The sequence below is a fragment of the Branchiostoma floridae genome, chromosome 18 (genome assembly GCF_000003815.2).
Source record: "Branchiostoma floridae strain S238N-H82 chromosome 18, Bfl_VNyyK, whole genome shotgun sequence".
In the NCBI taxonomy this organism is placed as follows: Eukaryota; Metazoa; Chordata; class Leptocardii; order Amphioxiformes; family Branchiostomatidae; genus Branchiostoma; species Branchiostoma floridae.
The window spans coordinates 14,785,935-14,798,645 of record NC_049996.1 but is presented as its reverse complement, the minus strand read 5'-3'; the positions used below and the strand labels follow the sequence as shown (position 1 = coordinate 14,798,645).

Sequence of the window (12,711 nt, the reverse complement as noted above, 5' to 3'; positions counted from 1 at the left end):
GGTACACATCGAGAAAGGCAAGTCTAGTGATATATGAACATTTATTCACTTGAAGTGGGCGCGGTGTGTCACCGGAGCACGGGCCACATGGACGGCTCATCCCGTGATATAATACTGGCAAAGGCAGGACTGGGGGTGGATGAAAAGGGTTTGATTAGTACGTTTAGAAAGGTTTAATTACATATGAAACTTGGATTATACCGGTTTTGCAACATTGCTGTCAAAAAGCTTGTGACAAAATCATGAAACGTCCAGTAACAGACAAGAAGAAATCTCCCGTTCGATTTGATCAATGAATTCGAATCATCCACTAGCGTTTTATTCCTACCTGAAAAGCACAATATCCGTACATGTACCCCGTGCTAGTACAGTAACTGTTACAGTTATTATTACCGGAGGCACCGTCGCAGAGGCCATAGCTGCAATAACGACAAAGCACAAAAAAGATCCTTCAGTTATTGATTAGCACAGAACATTATATTTATATCAGATTCTGTAGAACGTGTATCAGGGGTTTGGGAAAATAGCAAAATCAGTAACATTGAGATTTGGGGGTGTTCAGTTTTTACTACCTCGCTAAATGGCCTCGTGGTATGGATATAGCTAAAATCTTATTGCGTTTTATATTAACTACATGCCAACAATTCAACCTATGTGACATTCACAACAGGATGGACGGCAGTTGTCTTTTAGAATCTGATGACAGCCTTCTGGAGTTCATGATAGCTATGTTTCTGGATGTAATTTAACTAAATTTCTACTCACATACGTGGCGCCTTCTCAACCTTGGGCTTGTTCTTCGGAAAGGCCTGGTAGTAGAAATAAAATAGAAACATAACTGAGACGTTTTTGTGAAAGAGTTAACTTTCCGTTGACCATAGCATGGAAATACAAAGTTGATACCAACGTTGAAAAAGACGAGAAAATTTGTCAGATGTCAAGGCCTACAATGCATAGATCTCTGGAAAGTAACTTGAGAGAGACCAAGGAGACATAACTTTCGTTAAAAAGGAACTTGCCTGGGTGGTGGCCAGAACGGTCAGCACAATCGCAACGACGAGCAGCTTCATGGTTAGAACCACACTGAGATGTACGTACCGTGAATGTCAATTCGTCTGTGGTGGTTAGGGAAGACAGACGTGTGACTTTATACCATTTGCATGGGAAAAGTTAAATATGGTCCGGAATTAACATCATATGATAACATATCGCATATTTACTGAGGCTACTTGCATGGGAAAAGTTAAATATGGTCCGGAATTAACATCATATGATAACATATCGCATATTTACTGAGGCTACTTGCATGGGAAAAGTTAAATATGGTCCGGAATTAACATCATATGATAACATATCGTATATCACTGAGGCTACTTTTAAAAGACTTATTTACAAAGCAGCACTAGCTTTGAAGTTACCTACCCACCGTCATTAGACCCCTGTCACATTGCGCGAAAATCGATCGGACGACGAATCTGCGGCAATGGCCCAAGCCTCGCTTTTAATAATAACTTTATTGCATAACAATTGTACAAGGTACAAGGATAAGGTAAAGTCTTTCAGTGGGTGTATTTTGGGACTGGTCTAATTTGCAATTTTACATGGGGTGTGCTGGAACAGTCCATTCTTGCATGGAGGCGGGATTTTTTTTTAATTCATATTTTGGACTTTGGTGACTACTATTATGTCAAAGTCTCTCAGTGGGGTTATTTTTGGACTGGTCTAATTTGCAATTTTACATGGGGTGTACTGGAAGAGTCCATTCTTCATGGAGGGGACATTCTTTAAAAATCCATTTTTGGACTTTTGTGACTATTTCAAAGTCTTTCAGTGGGGTTATTTTGGACTGGTCTAATTTGCAATTTTACATGGGGTGTGCTGAATAGTCCATTCTTGCACGGATTGGGGGCATTTTTTTAAAATCCATTTTTGAACTTTGGTGATTATGTGAAAGTGTTTTTAGACTGGTCTATTATACCTTTTCATGTACGGGGGACCTTTTTGCTAACTTCAATTTTGGATTCGGTTTCTCATTTAAAAGGCCATGTTTTCAGTGGGAGTATCTGTGGACAGGTCTATTGCGCAAATTCACATGGGGTGTACTGGAGTCCATTCTTGCACAGGGGGATTTTGTAAGATTCATTTTTGGGTTGAACCGTCATTAGTAAAAATGATTTTCCAAATGGGTTATTTTGTTGTTGCATGCAGAGGGAGATGGCTGAAATATGCTGTATTTGCTCAAAAGCAAATGTCGGCCTTTCTAGTTTTGATAGTACAACACTTTTTTGATAAAACAACACTTTTCTAACATGTCTTAAAACACTGCTTAACTTAGGTGTGACATGTCATTCGGTGTAATATAACCAGCTGCTGCCGCGCCGTGTGCCTGCGAAGCTGGTGTGTTACGCCGAACGGCGGTTATACCGGCTATAGAGATCTTCAACTGGCTGCCGTTCCGTCGGTCCGATATCCAAAACTCCGACCAGGTAACGTTAAATGTCTTTTAATTGTATCATACTAGAACCTTTTTTTCAGTGACCTATAGCCTGAAGTATGTTGACATGTTGACAGATCCATATTTGATGTTTTCGGACGACACACAGAATGCGACGCCTCGCATCTAGGGTCCGGTCAGACGTCACTTTATCATTAGATAATTCTACAAAGACGGCGTAAACGTAATTTCGAACACTAGTCACGCACGCACGTCCGGCAGCGTCAGGTCACGTGACCCTTACGTCACCGTACGTCGACGCAGCGCGGCATGGCGCTCACTGGCGGCAAAACACAGGTAAAACACCATTTTTAACGTCGCAATTTTCTCCGTATTTCTCAGTATTTGTGTCATTTGTAAACCAACACTAAACCACATAGCCACACAAGATATATGAGAGTAAAATGTCGTCTGTTTTATGTACTGTTAATGTACCATACGGCCGTATCCGGGCGATATGATCATATTAGTATAGATCGCTCTTTGTTGTTATATAATACGTCGACGTGCGCTTGTCGCAGTATGTCTTTTCACCACCGTGCAATTATCAACAGCCATTGCGGTTAGATGTGGTGAAATACAACACCATGAATTTACCACACAATTTCTCATGCTTTTGGGTTGTATTTCTAGTAGGTGTCAGAATATGTCTTGATGATTTGTTGAAATATATCAGATTTTTTTATGTACCGTTGTACCGTAAAAGTAGATATTATGACACTGTATAATTAATACAATTTATTCTAGTCTGGTATATTTTCTTTAAAGTCCATAAGCCAGTATTTTTCCTTTCCCTCTCCCATATAATCATAAATACAGTGTCAAAAAATTAATGTCTTGTCGTGGAATTAGATAAATATGTAACTAGGTCATCCTAATAATTCTGTAAACATGTTATTTATAGTGTCATATATTTAAAGTTGATCACGTGATTTACCACGCAATGTAGATGCAATATGAAATAATTGAATTGACAAATTCTCAAAAAATACAAAACCCAGAGATAATAGAAAAAACAACAACATGAAAACACAAGGTATAACTCTCTGCTTGTGTCTTTGTATGATGGTGACAATAAAATTGTTATATGTACAAAGACAATGTCATATGCATTAATAATGCTGGTCATAAACGCCATATGGCAGATGTTGATTGTGCTAACATGTTGCGTATCATATCTAATTTATTACCTTTCCGTGGCTGCTAATTAAATGTTATAGTGCGCGTCTGTATCCGCCGCTAGAGGCAAAGATATGCCTTTCTATGTATCTAACAACTATGGCAGTTTGAAGTCACATACTAGTATACATTTTTATTAAAGTTTTAAACTTCGGACAAGTCCATTTTAAGCAAGGGAAGTGGAGACTTCTTACTTTAAAGTCAGAGATGTAGGTCGCAAAATTTCCACGTTTTTTTCGTCTTTGAATACCGCCTGAATTTATGGAATGGAATCGACCACATAAGTTGTCATTATCTTTCACAAAACAATCCCTAATGCCCCCAAGGTCACTTCGATCTCTTCCAATATTGATCGCTTTTCGTTTCGTCTTTATGGTTTTCAATATTTCATCGCGCATAGTGTTACTTGCCTAATTGTTTCCTCTTGAAAATGCGTATTGTATAATCGCAATTATTAATATGGACCGGTGTTCAATTTGCAAAATCCCCTATATCACAGAGATAGAGAACCTTTGCCAAGAAGGTTATGTTTTTGTTGTGTCTGTCTGTATATATATGTGTGTGTGTCGTGTTTGTATTATGTATGTGTGTGTCGTATGTGTATTTATGTGTGTATGTATGTGTGTGTGTGTTCATGTATATGTGTGTGTGTGTGTGCGCGCGCGCGTGTGTGTGTGTGACAATATAACTCGATACGCCTTTTAGCTTGGGTGATATCTTATGTTCGGGACATAGTCGTAAATCTTGGGGCAGAGAGTAAGCGGTGTAGGTGTACAAATAAACAACAGCAGAACTGCCTTTTCGAAGCGTGCGATGAATGAGACCTTGTTATCACACGATATCGTGACCCTCATAAAGTAAAATATGTTGTCGTCCCTTGCGTTTATCGAGTGCAAATAAAACGTTACTTTCAATGAGAAACAACAAAACCATTTAGTACAAGTTTCACTACTGTAGAAGATAAGCGAGGCCAAATAAACATTCTATGACCTGTCTAGAATCAAGTGTACTTCCTCTCTACGTTTCGCAACAACACTCGCTTTGTAAATCTTTTCTGCATTCATTTCAAATACCATTAAGCTTCCCCTTTATTCTTCACAACCTGCAGGCATTGTCATTGTCTGGACGCGAATCAACAGGTGAACTGTTGCGTGGAGCAAAACATGGTCTCAACAATGAGTTCAGCTGTGCCAAGTCCAAGGCTTCTGTTAAATCTGGCGGTCTGAAGTGAAGCAATACTATTGAAACATTTTCCGCGATGGCTACTGCTGGGAGCACCGAGTCCACCCTCCCCTCCCCACTCCCCGCCGATCGGACCTTTTCCTCATCGCGGCACAGCGGCGAGGTTCTTCGGTACCTCAACACACTCCGCACCGACGCCCTCCTCTGCGACATCACGCTCATCGTGGACGGGAAAGAAATCCCCGCGCACAAGAACATCCTCGCTTCCTGTAGCGACTATTTTCGTGCCATGTTCACCCGTGGAATGAGAGAGTGTAACCAAGACACTGTGGAGATCAAAGGAGTGCCATACAGCGGACTGGAGAATGTTGTACAGTACATGTACACGTCTCAGATCACGCTCAACTCAGAAACGGTACAGGACGTGCTGACCACTGCCAACCACCTGCAAATATCTGCGGTAGGGTGAAGTATTCTTTATCATACTAGGCATGATCTATTGTACTCAAATACTTGTTTGCTAATACCATGCTGACAGTGACATGTCATTATAAGATAGTACTTTATGCATGAGATACACGTCTGTTTCTAACGTTTTTATGACAAAGTGTGAGCTAGGTCCACATTTAAGCCATGATAACGATGTCAACATCAATATGCCACCGTTTAAATGATATGTTATGTGCGCTCGATATTCTCGACATTGGACTTCCCCCTTCAATGCAAATAATTTGAAAGAGGAAGTAATCATTTAGACGTTGGGTCGGTGGACGGTTTAGACGGAACAAGTAGGATCGAGGCTTTCCCGTTTTTGCCAAAATTTGTTGAGGTCATAAGTTTATGAAACTAGTTGGCGGAAAGTCAGTGGATGGATACAACAGAAAACCGGGGTCAAGGATGAAGTTTCTTTCCATATAGCTGTTTTTTGTGTGTCAGAGTTTGAGCTGCTTGACCACCTGTTTTAAATAAGACCCTTGTGACTTTCTTGTGGAGAAGAATTTGTAAGATTGAAGTAAGGGTTAGTACTTTTATGAAGCCTCGTTTCAGTGCATTTCAACATGCTTTCCTATGGGCAGTTCTAACTGAGGTATCGGCCCTTTAGAAGTGAGTTATTTGGTGAAATTTACCCCTACAGGTTGTGCAGTTCTGTCACGAGTACCTGATCTCCATCGTGGACGTGGACAACTGTGTTGACATCGGGAAAATCGCGCAGACCTTTAGCCTACTGGACCTGCGCAGTGTGGTGGATAGGTTCGTTTGTATTGGCTTTATTCCACATAAGTACATAACGTTACAGACATAAATATTAACCCAAAGTACTTTTTTGCAGAGAAATATTGTCGTTCCGAGCGCTCGCACTATGAACTATAAGGTACTTAACATCAAACCACATGCATGTGACTAATGAACAATGTGTGCAGTACTGACACGATATACCCCTACTCATCCACTGGCGTCTTTTAGATCATGATTTTCGTTCCCGAAAGCTGTTTAGAAATGTGACGTAGGCCTCGCCGACAATGCCATGCACTATCTCACATCTTACTCTTTTCCCTCACTTGGAACCGGCTACCGGGCTATATTTCGGATTTTTAAAAACTCGGAATTAAAATCAAGCCGGGGCACGGCGACAGATAGACGCCGTGACCTACGCATAATCAGCGAGATGTATCCGGACAAATATGTGGCTTCAGAGTCCGGCCGGGGCTACACCCCGGACGGGCACCAGCGCAGTTGTGACCGAAGCATTACCGACAGTGCCATACACTATCTCACGCGCATATATCATATGATGACATTTTTGTTGTATACAGGTTCATGCTGCGGCGGTTCTCCGTGCTGGCGGACCAAGACGACTTCCAGCGGCTCAGCATCGACGAGCTGTCCGCCCTGCTGGAGAGCGACGACCTCTGCACGTGCTCCGAGATAGAGGTGGGTATTAGACGTTGACCAAACGCACAGTAATAGCAACAAAACGGCATAGTCTCTTTCTTTAGCCCGGCCCGTTCTGAGTTGGTCTTGGGGCCATGAAAAGCAAAATCAAAGTCATCAGGCGGCGGCCATGCCTGTTATGCACGTTGTTTGAAGATGTTCGGAATAGAACAGGAGATTCTCTTCGAAATAGAAATTGAAATAGAACAGGAGATTCTATTCGAAATAGAACAGGAGATTCTATCTGAAATAGAACAATTGATTCCATTCGAAATAAAACAAGGGATTCTATTCGTTCCATTGGTCTATCCTATCCTGAAGAAGACCAGAGTGTTGCAGCGTTATCATTTTTGTTCTGCAGGTTTTTGAAGCCGTTGTGAAGTGGCTGGAGTACAACGCATCCCGTCAGAAGCACATGAGCGAGCTGATGTCACGTGTCAGGTTCCCGCTCATGTCGCCTGCAGAGCTGGTGGACCGGGTACAGACCGTGGGCTTCATGCAGACTGACGTCAGCTGCATGCGCATTCTGCAGGAGACCTTCACGTACCACGTCCTGCCGCACAGGTGAGGGATGGAGAGAGGGAGGGAGAAATAGATAGATAGAGGGAGAGAGAGAGGGAGGGAGGGAAAGGCAGACAGATAGACAGACAGACATAGTACGAGAGTGAGACAAAAAGACAGAGAGCATGCAAGAAATAAGAAGAAAAGAAGGGAGTGGAAGTAACAAGACAAAGAGAAACAAAGTTGAGAGGGGGAGGGATCCGAAAAGAAAAAGGAGAAGAGAGAGGAGGACAAAAAAGAAAGGAGTAAACCAAGAGAGCATTTTTGTCGACAAAATATACCAATGCCAGAGAGCCTTAAAGTTTGCTTTCCTACCATCAATTGTTGCGTATCATAGTTGTCGACAATTTTGTCTAGTCGTATGTTCCTCTTTTCTTTCTTCACACGGAGGAAAAGATTAAAACTCCGTATTTCCCCCAAATTTCAGACAGCCCGTGATGCAGTCGCTCCGTACCCAGGTCCGCTCCACGTCCAGTCACCTGGTGATAGTGGGCGGCGAGCCGTCCTCCCGGGCCAGCGAGACTCTCATCCGCAGCGTCAAGTTCCTGGACACGGGAGGGTCGTCCTGGCGGGAGGTCACGGCCATGGAGAGGCCACGCAGCCACAAGGGCGTGGCCGTGCTAGGCAACTTCCTCTACGTGGCAGGTGAGGTCCCTGAATAACTTGCGAAGTTTGTTGCTGAGGGGGATACATAACGTTACCTAGTCACATTTTGGGACTGCATTCTTTTCACTATAGCGCCACCTTGCAGTAGGGGGTTGAACCTACCATTAGTGTCTCGAGGTCATGGCCGTACTAGGCAACTTCATATACGTAGCAGATGAGATCTCTGAATATTTTGATGAGCTAGGTAAATCATTGGATTATTAAGTTCTTTGTAATTGGTAGAGTGATGAAATGAGAACAAATGCATCTTACTGAGTAGGGACGACTGCGGTTCGAAAGATGTCGGATATGCTTCGGTCACATTCCCGAAACTGGCCAGGCCAGGAAGCTTTCAGAAACGAGAAGTATGATATGAAAGACAACAAAAACAGACAAAACGAAAATAATTAGTCTTGTGTTTGATTTGTGAATATTCCTTGATAAACACTTTCCGTTTTCACAGTGCCCTGGTTTAGAAATGTGAGTGTAGAATTAGCTGAGTAATGAATTATCATTACTTTATCTTTCCAGGTGGCTCGTGTACGAGTCATCTCGGCCGCCTGACGGCCACGAACGAAGTGCACCGGTACGACCCCCAACAGGACTCGTGGTTCCAGACGGCGTCCATGTTGGAGAGCAGGACCGACTTCCACCTCGCCGCCATCGGCACCCAGCTGTTTGCCGTGGCGGGAAGGAACGACGCCGACAAACTGGCGACGGTCGAACGATACAAGTACGTACGACAGTATGATTGTGAGCAGCTGGGGTCGGTGGAAGGACTTACTGAAAGAAAACAGCTGTGGATTACAAGATAGAAAAATCGAAGCTATGCTTAATGAGATAAAACAAGGTTATTGATCTTTTACGGTATATTTTCCAAAAATGTCAGTAGCGAAAAATAGCGGCTGTTATCTGTAACGTCTGACCATTTCCAAAATCATAACCAGTTGCTTGAGTAACTGCTTTTTTACCTGGATGCCTAACCTTCATCGACGTACCTCCCCAAAAGTTTCAATTCGTCGCGACATATTACGATTTTAAAGTTACGACTCTTAAAAGAGTTCTCTTTAACTAAAGCTTACACATCAAGTGTCCGTACACAAAAGCTTGATATTTACCGTAACAGATGATGTACTGTGGATCTTGATCATAACATGTACTCCAAGTTGTTGTTTTTGGAATTCGTCTCACGTTTGTCTGAAATAGCTATAAAGTTCGAGTAATACCTAAGTGTTGTTCCTTTCTGTAGTCCCCATAAAGACGAGTGGACGTACGTGGCGTCGCTAGACGAGCCCGTGGTGAGTCACGCCGTCTGTGTGGACAAAGGCTACCTGTACGTGTCCGGGGGGTACAACGGGAGTTTCCAGAGCACATTTCAGAGGTAAATTTATGTACAATTCTGTATATATGTATGTTCATGGAGTGATTCACTTAAAATCACCCGGATAGAGGCCTGGCATACCTCCATACCATATCAGTCAAACGGTAATTTGTACCATTCACCTGGACGGGAGACCTGGCACATCCCCGAGTGTAGCGCGCGCAAAGGGACATCATATTCAGTACCAAGGCCATAACCCGCGGACGCAGCGCTATTCTACACTGGACACATCTGGCTTCTGCCGATGTTCTCACAATTAGTGATTGGCTTTATTCTGACGTTTTTCTTTTTTTGGCCAGGACCCGGACTTCGGTTTGAAAACGTGACTGTGGCATGGAATGTACATGTTTGATCGCATGTTTTTGTACTGCTTTTGAGCTGGTGTTTTCTAGCATTTATTTCAGAATCCTAGCCGTACACATATGTTCATTGATTTCCTTCTTAATCCTTTGAAGATATAACCTTGAGGTTGACCGGTGGGAGAACATGACCGCCATGACCACGGCCAGGGGATGGCACTGCATGACGTCATCACACGACCGGATATACGTCTTTGGCGGGACGTGTGAAAACGGAAGTGGCATCCGGGGCGTTCTTCAGGACGAGTGTTACGACCCCAGTACACAACAGTGGGCAAAGTAAGCATGGCATTAATATATAAAAACAAACGAATTAATAGAGATGGTTGTAAAGTAAGCAAGCAGGGTAATTTGTATAGCAATAAATGAATCTACAATGTATAGAGTTTATTGTAGATTTGATAAAACCTCATTGATTTGACTATTCATTTACTGTTTTGATAAAATATTGTAGATTTTGACGTTTCGTTTGTTATGTAGACAAAATCTTAAATCTTCAAAATGCATCAGTAAAGGGAATAGATAGTATCAACACAGCACAATACAAACAACGAAAGGAATAAGCAAATACTTGTAAGCTCACCAAACTAAAGATATAAGTGGTTGTGGGGAAGAAAGTCTACTTATCCATTGGGTTACATTTCTATGCGGCAATTATGCCTTTGGTTCTTTTCGTGATGTGTCTTTTCTGTTTTCTCCAATATAAGTCAGTTGAATCAACCAAGAAATTGTGTAAAAACAACAATATAGTATAACGGGAACATCCATTTTTCTGTCCACAGAACGTCTCCGATGCTGTGTACTAAAAGCGAGGCAGGGATAGCGGTGTACGAGGGTAAAACAACAACATAGTATAACGAAAAGATATTTTTTCTGTCCACAGAACGTCTCCGATGCTGTGTACTAAAAGCGAGGCGGGAATAGCGGTGTACGAGGGGAAGATCTTCATCATCGGTGGTTACAGCTGGGACAGGAACGAGTTCTCCAAGTCTGTGGAGTGTTATCTACCGGAGGACGACAGGTACATATTCATATTCACCTTGGTGTATCATTACAGTAAGTAGTAAGTACCTGGATGTCTGACCTTCATCAACGAACGAAATACAAAACAGTTCTTCATCATAGGCGGGTACAGCTGGGACGAGTTCTCCAAATCTGTGGAGTGTTATCTACCGGAGGAGGACAGGTGAATAAATTAAACCATTTTGATCCTGTTATAAAGTCTCTGATAAACAACACACCTGCAGTTACAAAGCAAGTTGTTAGGGGTCCCAAACGTACGTCTGTGGAGTGTTAACTACCGGAGGAAGACATGTGAATCCGTTATACCATTCTGATCCTTCGATGAAGGTTAGACATCCAGGTAATACATGTAATATACGCCAAATAGTAGTGACTCAAGCAACTGGATATGATTTTGGAAACGGTCAGACGTTTCAGACACAATCCGGTGTCTTTCATCAGTGACACTGTCAGTCACAGTCTGATCCTGTTATAAAGTCGCTGGCAAAAAACACACTTGCAGTTACAAATACAGTTGGTAGGGCTGTGGAGTGTTACCTAATAGAGGATGACAGGCGAATCCATCCACCTGATCTTCTTGAGTTATCCTGTTTCAAAGATTCTGGCAAACATACACCTGCAGATACAAAGAAAGTCGATAGGGGTTCCAAACGTACATTTCAGATACGAAAGCTGCCTATGACCTATCAACGAACAAACGAAATACAAATTTAAAACAGATCTGCTGCAGTGCCAGGTAGAGCCGCCGGGGCCCCAGGCCACTTTCAGTTTATTTATACATGTAACTAACAATTGATCTATTTGAACTGCAACATTTAAAAATACTTCAGTTTTAAACCAACTTCCGTTGACTTGATATCCCTAAACATCCTGTCAATAATGTAGACCATAACATCGCGGGGGGGTCGCGTGCGCTGAGGGACAGTGACAAAGGGACATCGTTTTCAGCACCAAGGGCATCGCCCGCGGACGTACGACTATTCTACACTGGGCACGGCTGACTTCTGCTAGTCTCTACCAAACTCTCTCCAGTGTTTGGGGAGAGCCACACAACGATAGGGTTAAGGGTGAAAATTGAAACAGCGTTATACGAGATGTGTACTGACGCGGAGATGACGTTTTGTGTTGCAGGTGGGAGAAAGTTGCTGACCTGCCGGAGCCCTGCACGGGGGTGGGCTGCAGTGTCCTCCGTCTGCCGCAGTGTGTCACTTCTAACTGTGACCACGCCCACCCAGAGAGAGCAGTAGCCAATAGCGTAACGTGAAAAAAAATGGCTCACTCCTGAATAACTCTACCAATCAGATCTGTCGTAATATTCTTCAAAGGATCTGGACTTTAGAAGGGATAAGCGGTCTGCAATGTACTTACTAAGATACAAGAAACAACCGTTTGACAACCGTTGTTGATTCAGATCGGACTAAAACTTCGATGTAGAGGACCTGTACATGGCACTATACGGAGGTATCGGCAGGAACACCGTAGTTTGTTTTGGAGACGGACGTAGGATGGTGACGCCATTGATGATAAGAGACGTCTAGTGAGTGCAGCGATGGATGACTGTCAAAAGCACCGCTGGCGTCTTATACAAGATGCTCATGTCAGAAACCATTAATTTGTTGTTGAGTGATAGGAAAAGCACGAACTTGAGAGAAAAAAAAGCTACACAGTACTCAGTACTTAATGCCAATTATCACAATGGAAGCCAAGGATACATGCAGTGAATGACAAGAATGCATCTGCCCTTGAAGAACCGCCAAGAAGCGCTGAATACGCTGGAAATATATATAATATTTTGGGCTAGGGGATATTTGTAGAAAGTCAGGATAGACTGAAGGAAACTTCAAAGGAGAGCCAGGGACAGAAAACTGGGATATTTGTCCCTCTAAAAATGGAAAATCCCAAGCTGCAAGACGAACTCTACCTCATGAGCGCAGTGTGTTGCACGTATGTAAAGA

General features: G+C 42.8%; 2 protein-coding genes and 1 long non-coding RNA gene across 3 annotated transcripts; 2 read left to right on the top strand and 1 right to left on the bottom strand.

Annotated features, from left to right (window-relative positions):
• Nucleotides 1-22: 22 nt before the first annotated feature.
• LOC118406170 lies at nucleotides 23-814 on the bottom strand. Its single transcript, XR_004829987.1, has 3 exons — nucleotides 766-814; nucleotides 329-419; nucleotides 23-129 (listed from the first exon to the last, which is right to left on the bottom strand). It is a non-coding gene; the product is annotated as an uncharacterized LOC118406170 (long non-coding RNA).
• A 1,065-nt stretch (nucleotides 815-1,879) lies between these two features.
• On the top strand, nucleotides 1,880-10,585 carry LOC118405459 (kelch-like protein 9). Its single transcript, XM_035804961.1, has 10 exons — nucleotides 1,880-2,791; nucleotides 4,782-5,315; nucleotides 5,991-6,106; nucleotides 6,670-6,787; nucleotides 7,149-7,351; nucleotides 7,776-7,993; nucleotides 8,525-8,726; nucleotides 9,243-9,374; nucleotides 9,830-10,012; nucleotides 10,516-10,585. Exons 2-10 carry the CDS (start codon nucleotides 4,932-4,934, stop codon nucleotides 10,583-10,585), a joined length of 1,626 nt encoding a protein of 541 aa, XP_035660854.1. The 5' UTR covers nucleotides 1,880-2,791; nucleotides 4,782-4,931.
• A 37-nt stretch (nucleotides 10,586-10,622) lies between these two features.
• Nucleotides 10,623-12,290, top strand: LOC118406168 (kelch-like protein 36). The gene is made up of 2 exons (XM_035806058.1): nucleotides 10,623-10,754; nucleotides 11,888-12,290. Exons 1-2 carry the CDS (start codon nucleotides 10,627-10,629, stop codon nucleotides 12,018-12,020), a joined length of 261 nt encoding a protein of 86 aa, XP_035661951.1. The 5' UTR covers nucleotides 10,623-10,626; the 3' UTR covers nucleotides 12,021-12,290.
• The last annotated feature ends 421 nt before the right edge of the window (nucleotides 12,291-12,711 follow it).